At 43.3% G+C, this 21,776-nt stretch overlaps 2 protein-coding genes across 2 annotated transcripts; one reads left to right on the top strand and one right to left on the bottom strand.

Moving 5' to 3' along the window:
- Positions 1-11,339: 11,339 nt before the first annotated feature.
- Positions 11,340-14,638, top strand: LOC111970924 (frizzled-7-A). Its single transcript, XM_023997686.2, has 2 exons — positions 11,340-11,700; positions 12,026-14,638. Exon 2 carries the CDS (start codon positions 12,037-12,039, stop codon positions 13,714-13,716), a length of 1,680 nt encoding a protein of 559 aa, XP_023853454.1. The 5' UTR covers positions 11,340-11,700; positions 12,026-12,036; the 3' UTR covers positions 13,717-14,638.
- A 2,252-nt stretch (positions 14,639-16,890) lies between these two features.
- On the bottom strand, positions 16,891-19,771 carry sumo1 (small ubiquitin like modifier 1). The gene is made up of 5 exons (XM_023997685.2): positions 19,624-19,771; positions 19,123-19,197; positions 18,213-18,290; positions 18,021-18,092; positions 16,891-17,746 (listed from the first exon to the last, which is right to left on the bottom strand). Exons 1-5 carry the CDS (start codon positions 19,633-19,635, stop codon positions 17,687-17,689), a joined length of 297 nt encoding a protein of 98 aa, XP_023853453.1. The 5' UTR covers positions 19,636-19,771; the 3' UTR covers positions 16,891-17,686.
- Positions 19,772-21,776: the final 2,005 nt, after the last annotated feature.

Raw genomic sequence — 21,776 nt, 5'->3', positions numbered from 1 at the left:
ATCTCCAATGTTGAAAATGAAATGTTAGTCTAAAAGAAATGTGAGATAATGTGTAGATGCTTTTTATAGTGCAGATTAAGTTTATAAATTGCCTGGCTGGGCTGATGACACAGTGGATTGCGCAGTAAAATGAAACAGAGTAAATAGGTATTTTAATGCATAGATTTAACCGGGGGTAACTTGCGGAATAGACACAGGCTGGAATGCGGTTTTAACCAATCAGCATTCAAGATTGTACCCACCCGTTGTATAATGGCCATTATAAACTGGGTGGTTCGAGCCCTGAATGCTGATTGGCTGACAGTCGTGGTATATCAGACTGTATATAATTACTTTGGTAACCAGTTTATAATAGCAATAAGGCACCTCAGGGGTTTGTGGTATATMYSCKATATACCATACCACCTCTGGCCTTATTGCTTAAATATAGCATCTATACAGATCCTATGTAATCTGTGGGGTTATGGTATCTCCGAGGTGGGCAATAGCATAGGCCCGATGCCCTCCAGTGTGTGTGTATGTGTATCAGAGGGAGGAGAAGGGGAGATGGATACACTGAGAGAGAAAGACGGCGAAAGAGAGAGAAAGTGAGGGAGAGGTAGAGAGAGGGATAGGGAGATAGAGAGATAGAGAAAGATCTGTTGGAGAGGAGAGGCCTGGTTTTTCTCAACACCACTTTCTCTGGAATTCGGATGATGGGAGGATAATGGAGTGGGGAGATGAAAAGATGGAAGGGAGAGAGAGAGAGTGAAAGAGTGAATGAGAAGGAGAGATATGCTTACTGGCAGGAGGATCGCAGGTTACAGGGGTCCAGTTTGTGGGAGTAAGAGAAGCACTAATTTGTTTAGTTGAAATAGTATCTGTCACTATGGCTGACTAGTAACAGGCTGATCCTACATGGCCATGGATTTGTGAATAAAACAAAAATGTAAATGGTGAATGTTATCAATGTGTGTGTGCATACGTATAAATACATGTGTGTGTGTGTGCCCGTAGGTGTGTGTGTGTTCATTTGTGCCTGTCAGTGTGTGTGTGTTAGGGAGGGAAGGGAGCTGGATAAATGAAACATGAGCCATGTGTGGGTGCTGGTGCTGCCTCGGAATATACATGTTTTTTKATTCGCTTTTATCTTCCACACTGAGAGTGGCGAGTAAGTAATCGCAAGACTCCTCTCTGGAGACTGACCCCCCTTAGCCCCCTCCCTCCACCTCCTCTTCCTCCCCCCGCCCATCGCCCATTCAGTCATTTAATCCCTGTTCTCTATCCTTGTCACTCCATCGCCCTTATAACATGTTTTAGCGCTCTCTTGCGGTTTCTTCTACTAGTATGTTTCACACGTACGTACACATACTGTACACGTGTGCATGGACACACACACACACACCACCTTGTTGCTAAACCCGAGGGGTGCGCTGAATTGATGTTCACAGGCGTTATCCCACAGACATACTGTACAGTACATCACAGTATGAGCTGGACAACACACATTTAACACAGACACACAATCTATCATCCCAGGTTAATGTAAGCTTAAATCCTCAGCTGTCTCAAGCGACCCTATGTTAAAAAATCCTCCATCCAACCTGAGCACAGCTATTTTAACAGACCAAGCTCAAGAACCTTAGTGGTTTCTCTCTTCATTTTGTTGTGATGAGTCCAAGATGCGCCTAACATACCACTTAGTTTACACAAGGATTGTAAACATCCAGTCATACCCACCCTCTCCCCGCACTCTGCACCTCACACCCACTTACATTTCCAGGGGAAATATCACTCATTCTTTCAGCGTTTAAATTGTATTTCATAAATGGGATAGTGCATGGAGCATTGTGTGTGTAAATGGGTTCGTGCATGGGCATTGTGTGAATGTGGTGTGTGTGTAAAGGGGTTCGTGCATGGAGCATTGTGTGTGTGGTGTGTTGTGTGTGTGTTTGTGTGTGTGTGTGTGTGCTGTGTGTGGTGTTGTGTGTGTGTGTGTGTGTGTTGTGTGTGTGTGTGTGTGTTGTGTTGGGTGTGGTGTGTGTTAAATGGTTCGTGCATGGAGCATGTGTGTGTGTGTCTGTGTGTAAATGGGGTCGTGCATGAGCAGCCATGCTTCATATCTGTAAGTAATAAATCATTCTGTCATCACCACTTTTCCCGGCCCCCCGGTTGTTCCCGAGTGCATCCCAAATGCCACCCAATTCCTTATTTAGTCTACTACATTTGAGCAGACCCATAGTGCTCTGGTCAAAAGTACACAATATAGGGAATAGGGTGCTATTTGGGATGCAACCCGGTGTTTTGGAAGGAGATGTACACCTTGCCCCTGTACTGCATGGGCTCTGTACACTGTAGAGGGATTTGATCCAGCTGCACTGAACACCACCACTCTCTTCTACATTCTCAACTCAATCAATTCATCACTACCAATACTCTACTAACAGTCCGATGAAGCATTAGGTAGGTGTTTATGTTTTGTCACTGTATATGTTTGAATGTATGTGTGTATGCTTGTATTTGTATGCTGACATGTTGAAACTAGAGAAAAAGAGAGAGAAAATTGAGAGAGAAACAGAAGAGAGAGGGAGGGAAAGCTAGAGATAATAATTGAGGAGAGATTAGAGAGAGAGAAGAGGTCGACAGATCCACACCAGCGCTGCCTCCATGCACTTGTATGCGCAGAGCCTTCCACAATTTTTGCCTAAAAAGGTCCTTTGCAGTGTGTGTGTTTGGGTTAGTGGCATGGTATGTTTACGTTCCCCGCACATCTCCAGCGGTGAAACAACGGCAGGGTTGTTAGATATCCAGGGTCAGACGTGTCCTGCCGACAGCTGGCCTCTTGAGTTAAGAAAACAACTGGAGAGAAAGAGAAAGAGCGAGAGGATAAAGAGACTAGAGAGAGAGAGGGTGGGATAGAGAGAGAGAGAGGAGAGATTAGAGAGAGAGGGTAGAGAGAGAGGGAGAGAGAGAGAAGAGAGAGAGAGAGAGAGAGAGGGTGAGAGAGAGGAGAGAAGAGAGAGAGAGAAGAGAGAGAGAGAGAGAGAGAAGAGAGAGAGAGAGAGAGAGAGAGAGAGAGGAGAGATAGATAGAGCGAGCGGCTGAGATAGAGAGAGAGGGAGAGGGAAAACCCCAATACAGCAACACAATTAAACAGAAACAAATTATGAGAAAGCTCAAATATAATAATTTGACACACTGAAAATAATTAACAAAAAAACTGAGCAAATTTGAACGCTATCTGTCCCCAAACAGAGAATACACAGTGGCAGAATAACTGACCACTATGACTGACCCAAAATCCTTGACTATGTACAGAGCATAGCTTTGCTATTAAGGGAGGCTGCCAATGGCAGACCTGGCTAACGAGAGAAGACAGGCTATGTGCACACTGCCCACAAAATTATGTGGAAACTGAGCTGCACTTCCTAACCTCCTGACAAATGTGTGACCACATTAAAGACACATATTTCCCACAGATCACACAGACCCACAAATAATTTGAAAACAAATCAGACATTGATAAACTCCCATATCTGTTAGGCGAAATACCGCAGTGTGCCATCACAGCAGCAAGATTTGTGGCCCCGTTGCCATGAGAAAAGGATAACCAGTGGAGCACGAACAACAATGTAAATACCACCAATATTTTGTCTGTTTATTTTTCTTCCCCTACTATTCATAACACAACACAATGTCTTTATCTTTTTGAAACCTCCCCAATCCAATAAAACCCTGATGAATTTAATTGAGAGAGAGAGAGCAAGAGAGAGAGAGAGAGGAGTGCTATAAGTGAATCACAATATAAAGACTGATGGCATGACACCCCATGAAAAAATGTCCCATCCCATGTGGGATTTTTCAGCTGCATACAAAGCAGTATTTGTGGACGTGTCATSAGTTAGATAAATAAAGCAGGAGGAGGAGGCAACATTTGTTCAAAACATTCCAGATGTCCATTCAAGAGCCCTGACCAGGTTATCAGTAGAGTGAGGGAAAAGTGTGACCCCTTGAACCTTCCATGAACTTACATACCCCAGATTCCCCCTGGCCACAGGTTGGATCTGAGAAGAGCCCTGCCACCGGTGAAAGAAGAGTGGGAAGAGAGGGAGGATAGGGTGTTGTCTTAATTCACTAATTAAAGCCAGAGTTGAGTCCCTAACCCCCATCCTCCCACAAGGAGAAGCAGAGATACTCTCCCCCCACAGCGGACCCTCGGTAGCATTTGGATAGGGAAGTCTAATAGAGGAATATAATATTTAGGCCAGAGCGTCAATGATTGTGCTATGACACAGGCGGGAAGTGAATTATCAGTCAAAGAGCAATGGAATTTGTGAGCAAATCAAGGTCAAATGTTCTCTAGTATGCCTCAGTGTGATAACAATGTAACATACTGTGCCATGAAGACCATCAAATTGAATAGGAAGGGACTGTTTCACAGATCTCTTTCAGTGGGTCAGAGTCAGACACATAGCTGTCTTATGTATGAGACATTAGGGAGTCATCCTCCTCCTGAACAACTGCCAACTCCAAGCTCCAAGCTGCTCCTTCAGTTGAACCCTTGGTGACCCAACTCCGTGCAGTACTCTGTATGCAGTTCAGATACATCTATCAGGACCACTGGACACTAGTCAGTGTCTTATACCGTACATAGCTGCCCCACTGAAGCTTTGATCTCAGGAGGTATGCTATGCTTAACCTATTTGAACAATTACTGACAATTCAAGGGCTGAGAGAAAACTGAGAGAAGAAAGCTGAGAGAAGCAAAGGCAAGAAAATGGAACTGGTAGAGAGAAAGAGAAAGAGAGGCAAAAAGAAAGAGTCAGAGAGATGAGAGAGAAAGGGGGGGAGAGAGAGAGAGAGAGAGAGAGAGAGGGGGAGAGATAGAGAGAGAAAGCCCCAGGACAGCGACACAATTAGACCCAAATTATGAGAAAGCAAAAAGATAACTATTTGACACACTGAAAAGAATCAACCAAAAAAACAGCGCAAAATGGAATGACTTCAAATGGCCATTCCCTGTTTGACCCTCTAGGCTCTGTATGATTGATGTTGGGAGCTCAGCGTGGAGTATACTCACCTCTCTCCGTCTCCAAATTTACATGGAGAACGCGAGCGTTCTGCTGCTATACTCTAACTATGATCTATTTTTTAAAACACACTCTAGAGGTAGGCCGGGAAAGGTTTTTAATTCATGGAATACTGTAAATTAATCAATAACCGAACAGCATCAGTCATTGATGATGAGCTCTAAGACATGATTAATTGATTGATGGGTTAGATTTGCGCAGATATCTTGCTGTGATGGAACCCTGCATGGTTTGAAGTGCAGATAGTGTTGCATACTTCCTTAACGAAGTCTCCTCTCTGTGAAACTTCAGTTAGTGTCATCAGTTCTTCAGTTCAGCTAAACTTAATCTCTCCATTTCATCAGATCTCTTTTTCAGTTGACTTTTTTCATAACTAGACTACCGGTCAAAAGTTTTAGAACACCTACACATTCAAGGGTTTTCATTTATATTTACTATTTTCTACATTGTAGAATAATAGTGAAGATGTCAAAACTATGAAATAACACATGGAATCATGTATTAACCAAAAAAGTGTTAAACAAATCCAAATATATTTGAGATTCTTCAAATAGCCACCCTTTGCCTCGATGACAGCTTTGCACACTCTTGGCATTCTCTCAACCAGCTTCACCTGGAATGCTTTTCCAACAGTCTTGAAGGAGTTCCCACATATGCTGAGCACTTGTTGGCTGCTTTTCCTTCACTCTACGGTCCGACTCATTCCAAACTATCTCATTTTGGTTGAGGTCGGGGGATTGTGGAGGCCAGGTCCTCTGATGCAGTACTCCATCACTCTCCTTCTTGGTAAAATATTCATTGCACAGCCTAGAGGTGTGTTGGCTCATTGTCCTGTTGAAAAACAAATGATAGTCCCACTAAGCGCAAACCAGATGGGATGGCGTATCGCTGTGGTTACCATGCTGGGTAAGTGTGCCTTGAATTCTAAATAAATCACAGACAGTGTCACCAGCAAGCACCCCCACACCATAACACCTCCTCCTCAAATATAAAATATATTTTGATTTGTTTAACACTTTTTTTGATTACTACATGATTCCCTATGTGTTATTTCATAGTTTTGATGTCTTCACTATTATTCTACAATGTAGAAAATAGTAAAAAATAAAGAAAAACCCTTGAATGTGTAGGTGTTCTAAAACGTTTGACCAGTAGTGTACGTATTGTTGTGGTTGAATGAGCCGGTTGGAATTAAAATATACTGCTTGGACAGTGCACAAGAAACTATTGGCAAGCTCTGGCATACTGTACATTGTTCAATAAATGGAGAATAAGAGCACCTCTTCCTAGCTGCCCACTGTACTGAGGCTAGGAAACACTGTCACCACCGATAAATCTTCGATAATCGAGAATTTCAATAAGCATTTTTCTATGTCTGGCCATGCTTTCCACCTGGCTACCCCTACCCCGGTCAACAGCTCTGCACCCCCCACAGCAATTTGCTCAAGCCTCCCCCATTTCTCCTTCACCCAAATCCAGATAGCTGATGTTCTGAAAAATGTGGACCCCTAGCTGGGCTAGACAATCTGGAACCTCTCTTTCTAAAAAGTATCTGCCGCAATTGTTGCAACCCCTATTACTAGCCTGTTCAACCTCTCTTTCGTATCGTCTGAGATCCCCAAGGATTGGAAAGCTGCTGCGGTCATCCTCCTCTTCAAAGGGGGAGACACTCTAGACCCAAACTGTTACAGACCTATATATATCCTACCCTGCCTTTCTAAAGTCTTTGAAAGCCAAGTTAACAAACAGATCACAGACCATTTCGAATCCCACCGTACCTTCTCCGCTATGCAATCTGGTTTCCGAACGGGTCATGGGTGCACCTCAGCCACGCTCAAGGTCCTAAACAATATCATAACTGCCATCGATAAAAGACCGTACTGTGCAGCCGTCTTCATCGACCTGGCCAAGGCTTTCGACTCTGTCAATCACTGCATTCTAATCGGCAGACTCAACAGCCTTCATTTCTCAAATGACTGCCTCGCCTGGTTTACCAACTACTTCTCAGATAGAGTTCCGTGTGTCAAATTGGAGGGCCTGTTGTCCTGGACCTCTGGCAGTCTATATGGAGGTGCCACAGGGTTCAATTCAAGGGCTGACTCTTTTCTCTGTATACATCAATGATGTCGCTCTTGCTGCTGGTGATTCTCTAGTCCACCTCTACGCAGACGACACCATTCTGTATACTTCTGTCCCTTCTTTGGACACTGTGTTAACAAACCTCCAGACAAGCTTCAATGCAATACAACACTCCTTCCGTGGCCTCCAACTGCTCTTAAATGCAAGTAAAACTAAATGCATGCTCTTCAACCGATCGCTGCCCGCACCCGTCTACCTGACTAGCATCACTACTCTCGATGGTTCTGACTTAGAATATGTGGACAACTACAAATACCTAGATGTCTGGTTAGACTGTAACCTCTCCTTCCAGACTCATATTAAGCATCTCTAATCCAAAATTAAATCTAGAATCTGCTTCCTATTTCGCAACAAAGCATCCTTCACTCATGCTGCCAAATATACCCTCGTAAAACTGACTATCCTACCAATCCTCGACTTCGGCGATGTCATTTACAAAATATCCTCCAACACTCTACTCAGCAAATTGGATGCAGTCTATCACAGTGCCATCCGTTTTGTCACCAAAGCCTCATATACTACCCACCACTGCGACCTGTATGCTCTCGTTGGTTGGCCCTTGCTACATATTCGTCGCCAGACCCACTGGCTCCAGGTTGTCTATAAGTCTTTGCTAGATAAAGCTCCGCCTTATCTCAGCTCACTGATTACCATAGCAGCACCCACCCGTAGCACGCGCTCCAGCAGGTATATTTCACTGGTCATCCTCAAAGCCAACTCTTCCTTTGGCCGCCTTTCCTTCCAGTTCTCTGCTGCCAATGACTGGAAGGAATTGCAAAAATCACTGAAGCTGGAGTCCTATATCTCCCTCACTAACTTTAAGCATCAGCTGTCAGAGCAGCTTACCGATCATTGCACCTGTACACAGCCCATCTGTAAATAGCCCACCCAACTGCCTAATCCCCATACTGTATTTATTATTATTTTTTGCTCCTTTGCACCCCGGTATCTCTACTTGTACATTCATTTTCTGCACATCTATCACTCCAGTGTTAAATTGCTAAATTGTAATTATTTCGCCACTATGGCTTATTTATTGCATTACCTCCCTAATCTTACTACATTTGCATACACTGTATCTAGATTTTTCTATTGTGTTATTGACTGTACGTTTGTTTATACCATGTGTAACTCTATGTTGTTTGTGTCTCACTGCTTTGCTTTATCTTGACCAGGTCGCAGTTGTAAATGAGAACTTGTTCTCAACTGTCCTACCTGGTTAAATAAAGGTGAAATATATATATATAATTTATCTTTATTTAACTAGGCAAGTAAGTTAAGAACAAATTCTTATTTTCAATGATGGCCTAGGAACAGTGGGTTAACTGCCTTGTTCAGGGGCAGAACGACAGATTTTTACCTTGTCAGCTCAGGGATTTGATCTTGCAACCTTTCAGTTACTAGTCCAACGCTCTAACCACTAGGCTACCTGCCGCCCCAGCATAGAGACAAAGGCACTCTCACCAACATTTCCCATCAATGTTTCAAGATTTAGCAGCGAGATATTCATTCTCACTCCCTGGTAATAATCAACAGACAGAGGATGGCAAAAAGGAGAGGCCACCTACTTAGGTTCTGTAGCAGCCACAGCATAGTGTTAAGTATAACACAATGTTGCCAGTAAAGCAGAGCAAAAACAGAGCTTTCTGAAGAGACCCATCACACAGACCTGGAGTCTGCATCACAAATGGGCCCTGGTCAAAAGTAGTGCACTATATAGGGAATAGTGGTGTAGCAGTTAGATATCATTATAAGGACACACAGCATTAGATTATCTGGTGAATAAAACCCAATTAGATTGACCTTCCACTGCGTGAATCAGCATGCGTGTGTCCCTAGATACGGTGTTTTATGCCGGTCCCAAAGACTGTATCTGTATAGTCATTCACAACAGATTACAAAGACTGTATCTGTATAGTCATTCATAACAGATGGAGATTGGGGTTAAGGTCTATAATGTGTTCATTATAGAGAGGAACCATGGTAAGTCTTCAGGCTAGTAGGGCCCATTAGAAACTGCAGTGACATTGAGGTATTAAACACACCCACAACATCCAACCAACCACACACACACACACACACACACACACACACACACACACACACACACACACACAACACACCAACACACACACACACACACACACACCACAACACAACACACACACACACACACACACACACACAGAGCTCTCTCTTTTTCAACGCAGCTTGCTTTCAGCCCTGAGTCAAAAACATTCCCATATGGTTTGCTGCATAGATTCAGAGGGATGGTATAAATACATAGCTGTACTTGCGGACCCCGGGGGTTATGTTCTGCTGGTCTCTCTGAGGGGAATGGAGGGAGGAGGGGAGGGGTAGTACGGTATGGCTTTCTCTGCTCTGGGAGCCTTGATTGAAAAACAGAATGTAGGAGAAAGAAAGAGAGAGAGAGAGAGAGCAACAGCAAATCCATATGCTGGATGGGAAACATCAAGGCATTTCCTCCCTATAAGCTCTCCCAACTCTGTGGACCACCATCTCTACAGAAAACAAACAGTCATTATATTACACACACATTACAAAACAGCAAGCTTCATGAAAACCATGTAGGAAAGTAGGAAAAATCAATACCCACACTCTTAGAATTTTTTTTTGCTATCTAGAACTTAAACTGGTTCTTTGGATGTCCCCATCGGAGAACCCTTTGAAGAACCCTTTTTAGTTCCAGGTAGAACCCTTTCGGTTCCAGGTGGAAACCTTTAGGGTCCATGTAGAACCCTCTGTGGAAAGGGTTCTACATGGAACCCAAAAGAGTTCTAGCTGGAAACAAAAAGGGTTCTCCTATGGGGACAGCTGAAGAACCCTTTGAAGAACCCTTTTTTCTAAGAGTATAGACTACTACTATGTAACTACATAAATGATACATCATATAGGCTATGTGCTGCCATCTCATGATAATCACTATTGTGGGTGTGAAGATATCCAATCAATAGGAAAAGATGAAGAATGTTTAGGAATAAGGAGAGGCAAAAAATGGTATAAACATTAATACATTACCATACAATAGGGTACAATTGTCACGCCTGCTCCRGCTCCCCCTCCCTGGCMCTCGAAGGCGCCAGGCTCCCCAGCATTACGCACTCCTGCCACCATCATTACACACACCTGCCTTCCCCRCGTCACGCGCATCAGCGATCATTGGACTCACGTGGATTCATTCACCTCTGTCATTGCCTCCRATATATCTGTCTGGTTCCCCGCTCTGTTCCCGGCTTCTGCATTAATTGTCATTTGTCGTTGTTTACCCGTGTGCTGACGCTGTTCCTGTTTTGTTACCTGTCTGTTCCTGAATAAATGTTGACTCCCCGTACCTGCTTCTCATCTCCAGCYTCGGTCKTTACAACAATAGCAGCCCATTAGTTTGACTCTATCASTGGCATGCAAGGCCATCTCTAACACCCTCCAAAAAAACGACCTGACATCCACCAAGAATGACATTATAAGGACATGTTTGTTTTGAAAAACTCAACAAACAAACAYCTTAAAATTATATTTGATGAATGAGCCATGGGCAAAATTCTAAAACATACTTAATGAAGATTCAAGTCATGAGTAAAATGTTCTTGGCTGCCRAACAGTTTTRGCAGTCCACATACCAAGATGATTTKCCAGAKACTTTGGGCTCCACTCTGAAATAAACAATACCATAAATATTACAATTATTGCTCTACTTTGTCAGAGGCCTGGCTTACGAGTTTAACCCTGGACACTTTCCTGACAAACAGAACGAGATATAGGGCATGCAAAAGAACATAAATTACTTCATGTAGGTCTAAGAAGCTGTAAAGAGTAGGATAGGTGGTCTAATGTTATTTTTCAACTTGTAATGTTTGAATGTCTCCTAAATTATCTATAGCCCGCTCCCAACATAGAATATAAAAAATGTATATTCTAAAACATTTTTATATTTTAATTGAGAAACAAATCAGGTTTAAAAAAAAGCTCATCCACTGTATCGCTGAAGATAGCATAAAACTCCACCCTTTTCACTTCTCTCCAATCAATGGCGAGATGGGAGAGAAAACAAATCGTTCAATTGGTGGAGAAAGTGTGGTTTCAAGGCGCCCCTGAAAATACGCATGTGTGGGCACCAAGAAACAGATCAAACTCTGTAGTGTGTGGGGAATCAATCGTGCAAGTTTCTCTAGAAGGCAGATCACGGTCTTAGCGTTGTGGGAAGAAATAGTTTGACGASTAGTATACTTTTTGAAGAGATTTGTCTTTTACTACAGACTTTGAGCCGGGTTAATCGTAGAGCATAGCCTAKCAATGCGCCTCGAGTTGAACATTGGCTGAGTTGTAAGGCGAGATGGAAAACCATGAGGTTTTGCAGACTTCAATTTTGCTTCAACCTATAATGTGATGTAAAGAAGATTGTGMGAATCTGGAAGAAATTAGTCAACGCATTCCATTTTCAAGTCATACGTTTGTTTTCAATACGAAGAACCAGGTCAGTAAGGAAACGAACTGCAAAAAAAAAKCTACTCTATTGTAATTTCACAGGTTTTCAGTGGTTTGATTGGAATAAATAAATCCCTCACCAGCAATCCTCCATTTTCTTGGAGAGTTCTGTGAACACTGGAATAAGGAATGTGGGGAGAGCGACCGAGGGCATTTTTCAAGCATTTAACTTTGTTTTAACTTTAGGCTCCTSTCCRTTTTTATATAGACGGGAGAAGAGAGGACATTTCAACCTTTTGTGGACTGAAATTGATTTGGGTTTTTTGCAGCTGCGGGGTAATATTCTTAGACACTTTTTTTTGTTCTGAACACAGGGGCTGCTATCATGGCGGTAAGGAGAACCTGTGAGTGGATTTGGATAACGGGGTGCGCGCTGGTGATTGTTTGCCTAATGCTGGAGCCGTGTACCGGTCAGTATCATGGCGAGAAAGGAATTTCTATACCAGAACACGGTTTTTGTCAGCAAATTTCCATCCCTCTCTGCACGGACATTGCCTATAATCAAACCATCATGCCGAATCTTTTGGGACACACAAGCCAAGAGGATGCGGGGCTGGAGGTCCATCAGTTTTACCCGCTCGTGAAGGTCCAGTGTTCCATGGACCTTAAGTTTTTCTTGTGTTCCATGTACGCACCGGTGTGCACAGTTCTAGAACAGGCCATCCCCCCATGRCGATCACTGTGCGAGCGCGCACGCCAGGGCTGCGAGGCGCTRATGAACAAGTTCGGGTTTCAATGGCCAGAGAGACTCCGCTGCGAGAACTTCCCCGTCCACGGCGCTGGGGAGATCTGTGTGGGTCAAAACACTTCAGACACGGARATCSCTACCTCGGACCCCACTCCCAACCTGCCWGAGCTCATGACCRTACKCCCAAACATCGGTCGCCCTGCTGCCCAGCCCTTCTCCTGTCCCCTACAACTTCAGGTCCCAACCTACCTCAACTACAAATTCCTGGGGGTGAAAGARTGTGGTGCCCCATGCGAGTCCACCAAGCCCAACGGACTAATGTATTTCCGCGAGGAGGAACTGAAATTCGGCAAACTCTGGGTGGGTATCTGGTCTATCTTGTGTTGTGTGAGTACACTGTTCACTGTGCTCACATACTTGGTAGACATGAGGAGGTTTCGCTACCCGGAGAGGCCCATCATCTTCCTCTCAGGCTGCTACTTCATGGTGGCGGTGGCCTATACAGCAGGCTTCTTCCTGGAGGATAAAGTGGTCTGCATAGACAAYTTTAAAGAGGACGGTTACAAGACAGTGGCCCAGGGCACCAAGAAAGAGGGCTGCACCATCCTGTTCATGATCCTCTACTTTTTTGGCATGGCTAGCTCCATATGGTGGGTCATCCTGTCCCTCACCTGGTTCCTGTCTGCTGGTATGAAGTGGGGTCACGAGGCCATTGAAGCCAACTCTCAATACTTCCACCTAGCGGCTTGGGCGGTACCGGCTGTCAAAACCATCACTATCCTGGCCATGGGGCAAGTGGATGGGGACCTTCTCACAGGGGTGTGCTACGTTGGCATCTACAGCGTGGATTCGTTACGAGGGTTCGTCCTGGCCCCTCTGTTCGTCTACCTCTTCATCGGAACCTCGTTCCTCCTGGCCGGGTTCGTGTCTCTGTTCCGCATCAGAACCATCATGAAGCACGACGGCACCAAGACGGAGAAACTAGAGAAGCTGATGGTGAGAATCGGCGTGTTCAGCGTCCTGTACACCGTCCCCGCCACCATCGTCATCGCCTGTTACTTCTACGAGCAGGCCTTCCGCGACCAATGGGAGAAGACCTGGCACATGCAYACGTGTAAGCGCTTCGCGGTGCCGTGCCCGGCCAACAACTTTGCCCCGATGACCCCGGACTTCACGGTGTTCATGATCAAGTACCTGATGACTATGATAGTGGGCATCACGTCCGGGTTCTGGATCTGGTCGGGGAAAACATTGCAGAGTTGGTGCAGGTTTTACAAACGGCTCAGTAAGCGCAACCAAGGAGAGACGACCGTATGAACTTTATAGAAGGTTAATGTGGAGGAGTTATGTGTTTAAAAAATTTTTTTTGATGAAACCGACTGAGCGTATCCCTTCCCATCTCCTATTGGACATTTGAACTCTGAAAAAAGTACTTTACTTTGAGAATGTCCCTCCTGACAACCTTATGAGCCATTGACTGAACATTTGTTCATTATTTGAGGGGTTTGAACTTTTCAGTAACCCCCATAACATTTTAAAACATTCTATAATCTCATTTAAACATGACTTTTAAACCAGAATGTGCCACCCAGTGACGTAACAGCAGCAACAAAGAACGTCTGTTTTGCCATGGCATTTCAATGTGTTTTCAACTGTTTTGTATTATGTAGTGAGTTTCTCATCCAAGGAGAAACGAGGGATACAGGGCTAATGTCTGACAAGACCAATGTCTGTTAAGTTTTGCAAGGAATTACAAAGGTTTTTGGAGTATGTGCATTTCGTTCCTTGCTTCTGTACTTTTAAATTGATGTACCTGTTTTTGTTCCGTGTGGCTGATGTTACTTTTACACTAACTTGCAGACATCTGAGAACATTCATCTTGGCACAGAGAGAAATGTCTAACACACAGTTTTTTTTTAGTTGTATTATGCTTGTGTATAGTGTTTATGTCCCAAATGGCTCCCTATATAGTGCACTGCTTTTGACCAGAGCCCTAGGGGACCTGGTCAAAAGTAGTGAACTACATAGGGAATAGGGTGCCATTTGGGATGTAGTCTAGCTGTAAGATGTCGCTATTAAATTGCCACGTTACAGGCCACATTTTGTAAATATTCACTCTTTTTCAAAAGAACATATGTATTTATACGAATTATAATCTTGCTGTTTCTACTTGATGTTTCTTAATGCAATATGGCTTGTATCTGTACAGTTTCACAGAATAAAATGACGACGTTTTTAACCTGCGGTCACTTGAACGTCATTGGTGTTCGTTTTGGATGTTTTTAAGCATACGTTTTGACAGTCTAAAACAGATCCTTGAACGACGCAATGTAAAACCAGCGAGATTGTGACGACTTCCTAAAATGAAGGTTATACTCTAAATGAAGGCCTAGAGATAGAGTATCTKTTTTAACATTGTTTGGAATATCAACAATTCCACACCTAACGTCCTCAATTACTTTTAACATCTGCTTGTACAATCCTCCCTATAAGACCGTCTGTAGTGTGGACACATTACCCTGTTACACAGCATGTTGCTATTTAGTTTCTCTGGTTGTCTCCTGTTCTATCCTCCAGGTCTAACTTCTACACACTCTGCTTGGCTGTGGAATAGTATCTCTCCAATGGTGTCAGGTCAATATATCAGAGCCATTGATAAAGATGGTATTTCTGTAGAAAAAGAACTAGCATGATGAGTTCAAGGGGGATTTGCCCCTAAAGCTTACGAACAGGAAATCAACACACAGCCTTAAGCGGATCTCCTCCTTTCCTGCTGAAATGTGAGATCTCCCTTTTTGTCTTCTCTTGTTTTGAGTTCACCTCTCCCCCTTTTGTTTTGGTTGTGTGTCCTAGACAGGGCGGAGTGTAACAGAATATAATTTTTTAGACAACATTTTGTGTTATCTGTTCTGTATCTATTACGTGTTGTGTTRAACTGGAGTGTCAGTAGGCCTACGGTAATGACCTGAACGTGTATTGCACCGTATTACTGTTACACTTGTGCAACGGAAACAAGAGTACTTAATTCAACAAGCAGACATGATTTTGTTGAACAATATAAATATTTGGGGGAAAGATCTTATTTGCTCTAAAACTGTTGCAAAGATCAAAATGATATTGCAGTCCAATCAAGGACAGATGCCTGCAGTCAACGTAGTCTGATTGAAAGAGTATGGACTTTTTGCACGTTAACCTGACAAAACATCGAGCTAATTATAGGCCATCATCTCTTGCTGTGTTTCACATTTCTATAAGGTGATGTAACTGGTCAGGGRTGGGTGGGTCAGGATCCACACATATGAGCAACTTTCAGTGTTCTGCGAGCACAATGGCCAAAGCAAAAGGCTGTATGTGTAACTGAGTTGATATATAGCATTGAGACATGTTCTCTCTTCATATCGTGAGTTCACACACACCATCCCCTCCCCCTGTCTCCTGGCTGGCCCACATCTGGTAGTGTTTTGCCACTGTGAGGTATCCCAGGCTTAGAAACCAGATCTCCTCTAGGCAGTCTTAACCCAGGGCCTGATATATACACACACAGTTTACTGACCTGACCCTAAGTCGCTCTCTTTCTCCACTCTCTCTGCTGTTTCTCTTACCCTGTCACTGGTCAATGACTCTACTCCCCCTCCCTCAACCTCCACTCTTCCCCCACCTCTTCCTTTCCCCCCTTCAAACTCCACGCCATCCTCCCTTCCCTGGGCCTCCATGAAATCGGACGCTTTACAAATAAATATTCGCTCCGTCTGCAGCGCGGTGATGTACTCATGAGGAACCTCCCTCTCTACAGTTCCACACTTGCCTTTTCCCAGGTAAGATAATTGTGAGTAAACATATTAAAAATCGCATTGAGAAGCATCACTGCTACATATTGGAGTAAAAGTGACATTTCCAACCAACATTAAAAAAACTTTTATCACAGCCAACCCCACACTGGACAGTTATTTGAAGACTATCATTTTGCTTTTATATTGTCCAAGGCCTTGAATGGAGGATAGGAAGCAGGGTAAATACCCTCTGCATGTGACTATGTACATGGCCAAAGTTGTTTTCATAATGTATCATGGAATGTGAGATGTCAAATAAATACTCAGTCATAAACATGACGAGAGCGCCCTCTGGTGGACAGGAATCCAACCTGCAGTCCTAATTCAGTACATCCTTGTTTGGTCTGCAATGGTATACACGTGTCAAAGTTGGAATCTATTAGTCCTGTTTTTGTTAAACATTTTATTCAAAAAAAGAAAAGATCTGCTTCAAACCATCCGGATCAAAGCCTCCATAAGGAGTCATTTGTTGCATTGACATTACTATGTGTGGCTACTGTTGTGGTTCAATACAGCAAGATTACCTTGATTAAAAAAAAGGAGACAAACAAGAAAAACATTTAAATCCAAGAAGAGGCCAGAGATTAAACAGAAACTTTAACCCCTTGAAATGATCTGAACATAATTKAAATAGAAATAAAAAGAACACCTAGGAAAGGCATCAACTAGATTCAGCCACGGGCTGATTTTATTTCTTGAAAGGGTGGTCAGGGTGCCAGAACATAATTACGAATAATTTGGAGACTGCAAATTGACCCCAAGAAGCCCAAACAGATATATTTGACTAAAACATAATTTCAAGCCTTGCTTACATGTGTATATGATCACATCTCTCTCTTTGAAACAGATATCCAAAATTAAAATCACTTGTAGCAGGTTCGCTGGTGTTTTTACAGTCTTATGTCCAACAATTAAAAATATTGTTTTTGGCCCGCGGGCCAAATTCGGCCTGCCAGTTGGGGAACCCTGACCACGGACAGACAATTATTACACACAAATACTGGATGCAAAAATATACATCATGATCATAAAAACATTTTAAATATCATTAGACCATATCAATCAGTGGTAGGAAACTGGGATTGTTAAACAGATTCAAAACAATGCTTTAGCATTCAGAGGTGGCATATTCCAACTTTAGGTGCGAAAGAGGCATGTGTAGCAGAGTCTAGAGAAAACCAGTCATTGTATGCGTGCCATCTCTCAATAGGGGACATTCAGCTATGACGCTGTCTGCACTACAATGTTACCTGCATTGTAAAGGAGGGAGAAGAAATGATTGTGCGAGGCGTTTTAAAAGGAGAAAGAACAGATCGTCTACCCATTCTAACAGTCGTTCTTTGTGCCCTCGCACATGGAAGCCCCAATAGAGTGTGTGATCCAGATGGCGCGAAGCACAAAAGCAAAATACATACAAAATTCAAAATGAGAAAAAAAATATAGCAAGTCTAATCATTCTAAAGTCCACCGGTCTGTTCCTGATACACTTCAATGACATCTTCATCTTCCATTCCAAGCTGGGGAGGGGGAGAAAACCAGACAAAGATGCAGGGGAAAGTTTATCTGCAAGCATGTTCAAGGTTCACAGAAAACAAAATTGAAATGTCACCTAAAAAAATGTAATAAATAAGAAAAATGTTATTTTAAGAGACAGTGGTGGTTGTATAACCTGGGTGCCAGTCTGCTCATGTTTGGAATGGTAATTCCATAAGGGTTTGCAAAGAGAAACAGCCTGGCACCCAGGCTAGTGGCTGTATGGATGATACAAGGGAAGAGGGATGAGTTGGGTACCTCTTTGGGGGTTTGGTTGTCTGAGATTCTCTGTCCTTCAAAAAGAAACCTTAGGGTGTTCATTGGTACACCCTGCAGGAAGGAATCACACATGGTTGCATCAGATACTGGGAACATGATGACATTCATTCTGAAGTTATGACCCACATTGTCAAAATGAGATGGGCCAATCGTTTGGCTTCATAACTCTACCTGTCTTTGACTGTAAGATTCCTTTAGCTTCTTTAGATGTGTTGTCATCTTCACTTTGAAGTGAATTTCGCTGTTGTCCTGAAAGTAAAGATAGAATTAGGCTTTTTTTTTGTTGCCTAACTGGTGAACAGAACTTAGTCGTGTGCCAGGCTTCTAGGGGTGCTTTCACAGACTAGTCTAGGACTAAATAGCAAGATCAATGGAGAATTCCCATTTAAAAATGCTTTTTAGTCCAAGATATGGCCTTTTCTCAATTGGTTTTACTCAACTGCTGCATCCTCTCTCCTCCGTCCTCCTTTTGAAAAAGGTCAAAGGTAACCGAGGAGATGGAAAGTGGACGGAAATGCACTAGTATGAAATGAGACTCCTCCAATGGTGTGTCATCAGGCAAATGACGTTTACAGGGTGGCATCCCAAAATAAATGTATAAAGTGATAAAAACGAATTTAGCTAGTTGTGATATACATTTTATAGATAAAAGGATGAGTAGCATATGGTTTAAATGTTTGCATGCTTTTGCATCTTTCGAGAAAACAGCTGATTCAAAGGGGGTGTGGCAGATTTCAAAACTTGTCCTAAGGACTCAGGTAGGATACACTTGTGCCACAGAAAGAACAATGAGCTAGTTATAAAAATATTTGCTTGCGCTTACTTACCAAAAGGAGGTTATCAAGGAAGGGGGAGGGAGGGAGGACCCTCTTCTATTTGCCTACAAACGAATTGACACTCTCCTCGACCACTTATCGGTTTCCAAGAGAGGGCGGAGGAGAGAGGGACAGACTTTTTCCCAAATGAGAAAAGGCCTATGGCTCCCCCAGTGTCCTTTCATATTAACACGTATAGGAAAGGAAAAGAGGCAAGGAAGCGAACTCTCCTGTCTGAGATGCATCCACACTTCATATTATCTTACCTGACCGATCACCTTCAGTTTAATGTACTCTCCATCCTTCTTCTCACCTCCATCTCCACTTGAGGGTTTTGTCTCCTGGAATATACAGAAATTAACAACTTTTGACTCCTGTAATAAGTGTCCCATTGACATGTACATACAACATTACATCAGCATAGTCAGCCAGCCTATTGCACTGTCAACATGTCACGAATCACTCCATGGTTGCCAAACAGAATAAGTTGAATCGGTACGTAGTAGATCCAAAATGGAGAACCAGGTGACTTAACTAGTTACAATCTTGTAAAAGTAAAACCTAATGTTATACCGTTCGTGCACAGTCAGTGGCACTATTTTCGATCTAGCTAACGTTACCTACAGTAGATTGCTTGTGTTAGCAAACACTACTCTTCTCGGCCCACATAGCGGATAACGTAGTTCGCTAGTTAGCATTGCTCAACCATTATTCTGTCTCTTCAACCAATTCAGACAAGCAAGACGTTAGTTAAACCGTACCCCTACCGTGTCTGACATGGTATTTTTCTTGTGATGTTTATTTTATTTCACAAAACGTTTAGTTCAAATTTTAAACACTGCCTCGGGATTCTTGCTGTTTTGAGAAGCAGGTACCATTAATAAACTGACCCGGAAAGTGAATAGTTCTGGTTCGTCTTCCGTCTGTGGTTTTTATATGGCGGCTGGGAACCAACTCTAAGGTGCATTACCGCCCCCAACTGGACTGGATTACTGGAGCAGAGATAGGGAAGGGCTCAATCTTACCCATTATTCATCGTCTCCTTAATTAAGGAAACTAAGTACATAATTAAACACTACATCCTCTGAAGATTTTCTTAACAGTTAATTTAAGCTTGGCTCTTCAACACCATTACCCCTTAAATCTAAATACTCCCTTTCCCTCCCATGTTGCTGGCACTGAAATAGCATGTGTTCCACTGTCTCCATGTTTTCCAGACTGTGTTTACATCTCCCAGTTTGATGTTTTCCTACCAGTTTCAATGTTCAAGCCTTGTGTGTTCCAGTCTCAGCTTTGTGATTACACCCCCCCCCCCCTCTTCTCAACCTGAGAACATCTCTGACCCCACCATTTACCTGGATCTTATACAGGTTTCTTCCTTTTCCCTCCCTGTTCCACATTGCTTTCCATTTGTTTTTAACCACTGTTCTTATTAACCCCTTGGCTGCTGCTTTACTGATTGACATGTCCGTATCAACATTAGGATGTTTGAGAGCCTGCTTGGTGAGAACATCCACCTCCTCATTCCCCTCTACTCCCACATGAGCTGGTACCCAGAGGAACCTCACAAATACCCCCATCTGTCTCACCCTAAACAGGCACTGCACAATCTCATACAATACATCTTGTCTGCTTTGTGACAGAAATGAAGCTCATCAGTGCTGCACGAGTCAGAGCAGTTGACTATCCTGTCTGGCCTCACCTCCTCCACCCACTCTGTAGCCAAGAGCATAGCCAGCGACTCCATTGCGTATACGGATAAATGGCCCGTTGCTCTTTTTGTCACTGCCACCTGAAACTCAGGAACACTAAAAGCTGCACCTGTCCTCCCTGTTTTAGGGTCCTTAGATCCATCAGTGAATACAGTATATTCAAGACAGCATACAAACAGTCCCACCTCTCTCACCATGCCCTTACCTAACCACCAAAAACTTGCATTCAGATCTCGTTTATGCTCCCAGGACTCGCGGGCCACCTTTTCTTCCAGGATGTGTGACTTTATGTCCTTGAAGATTTACCCAATACGCCATGGGTAGTTATTATCTTCTCAACTTTAATGGCATCTCTCAAATCAAATCAAATCAAATGTTATTGCGTGCGTAGCGAAATGCGAGCAACGAGCAACGTGGCTGCCACCGGGAGAGGTCCTCACTGCTCCACAACATATTCTTAGAGCTTGAGCCTGGATTACGCCTAGCTTTTTTAAAGATGTCAGAGCTGCTGATCCATATGCTACACTACCATAGTCCAGTGATGACCTTGATAGTGCTATATATAACGTTTTTAACACCATTCTATCTGACCCCCCCCACTCCATTCCTGACACGCATCACATTCAGTATTTTATTTCCTTTGATAAGTACTGTGTTAATATGTTCCGCCCATGTCATTCGAGTGTCAAATCAGACCTTCAGGAACCTAAACACTTCCACCGTCTCCACCTTCCTCCTGTAGAGCTTCAGGTATATTTCCTCCCGAACATTCCTTCTAGTAGGAAACCCAGTCTGTGTTTTCTCAACTGAGAACTTGAAGCCCCACCCGAGGGACCACTGCTCAACTTCTCTGATTGCTTCTTGAACTCTCTCGGCTGTATGGGGAATTTTTCTTCCTCTCTTCCACAGCGCCTGGTCATCTGCAAACAATCACCTCCCAATATCTGATCTCACCTGGAGAATAATTCATCAATCATAATGGAGAACAACAAAAGACTAATCACACTTCCCTGGGTGGTACCATTATCTACCTCATAGCTTTCTGACATACAGCTCCCCACTCTCACTTCTATTGATCGTCCAAAAAGGAAGTCCTTTATCCAGTTGAAAACCCTTCCTCCAACCCCCATGCTATGCAGTTTGATACGCAGGCCCCCCTTCCCCATCATATCATAGGCCTTCTCTGAATCAAAGAAAATGGCTACCAC

Source organism: Salvelinus sp. IW2-2015, linkage group LG12, assembly GCF_002910315.2.
Source record: "Salvelinus sp. IW2-2015 linkage group LG12, ASM291031v2, whole genome shotgun sequence".
NCBI lineage: Eukaryota > Metazoa > Chordata > Actinopteri > Salmoniformes > Salmonidae > Salvelinus > Salvelinus sp. IW2-2015.
The sequence above is the reverse complement of the archived record's forward strand: the minus strand, read 5'-3'. Positions and strand labels throughout refer to the sequence as shown.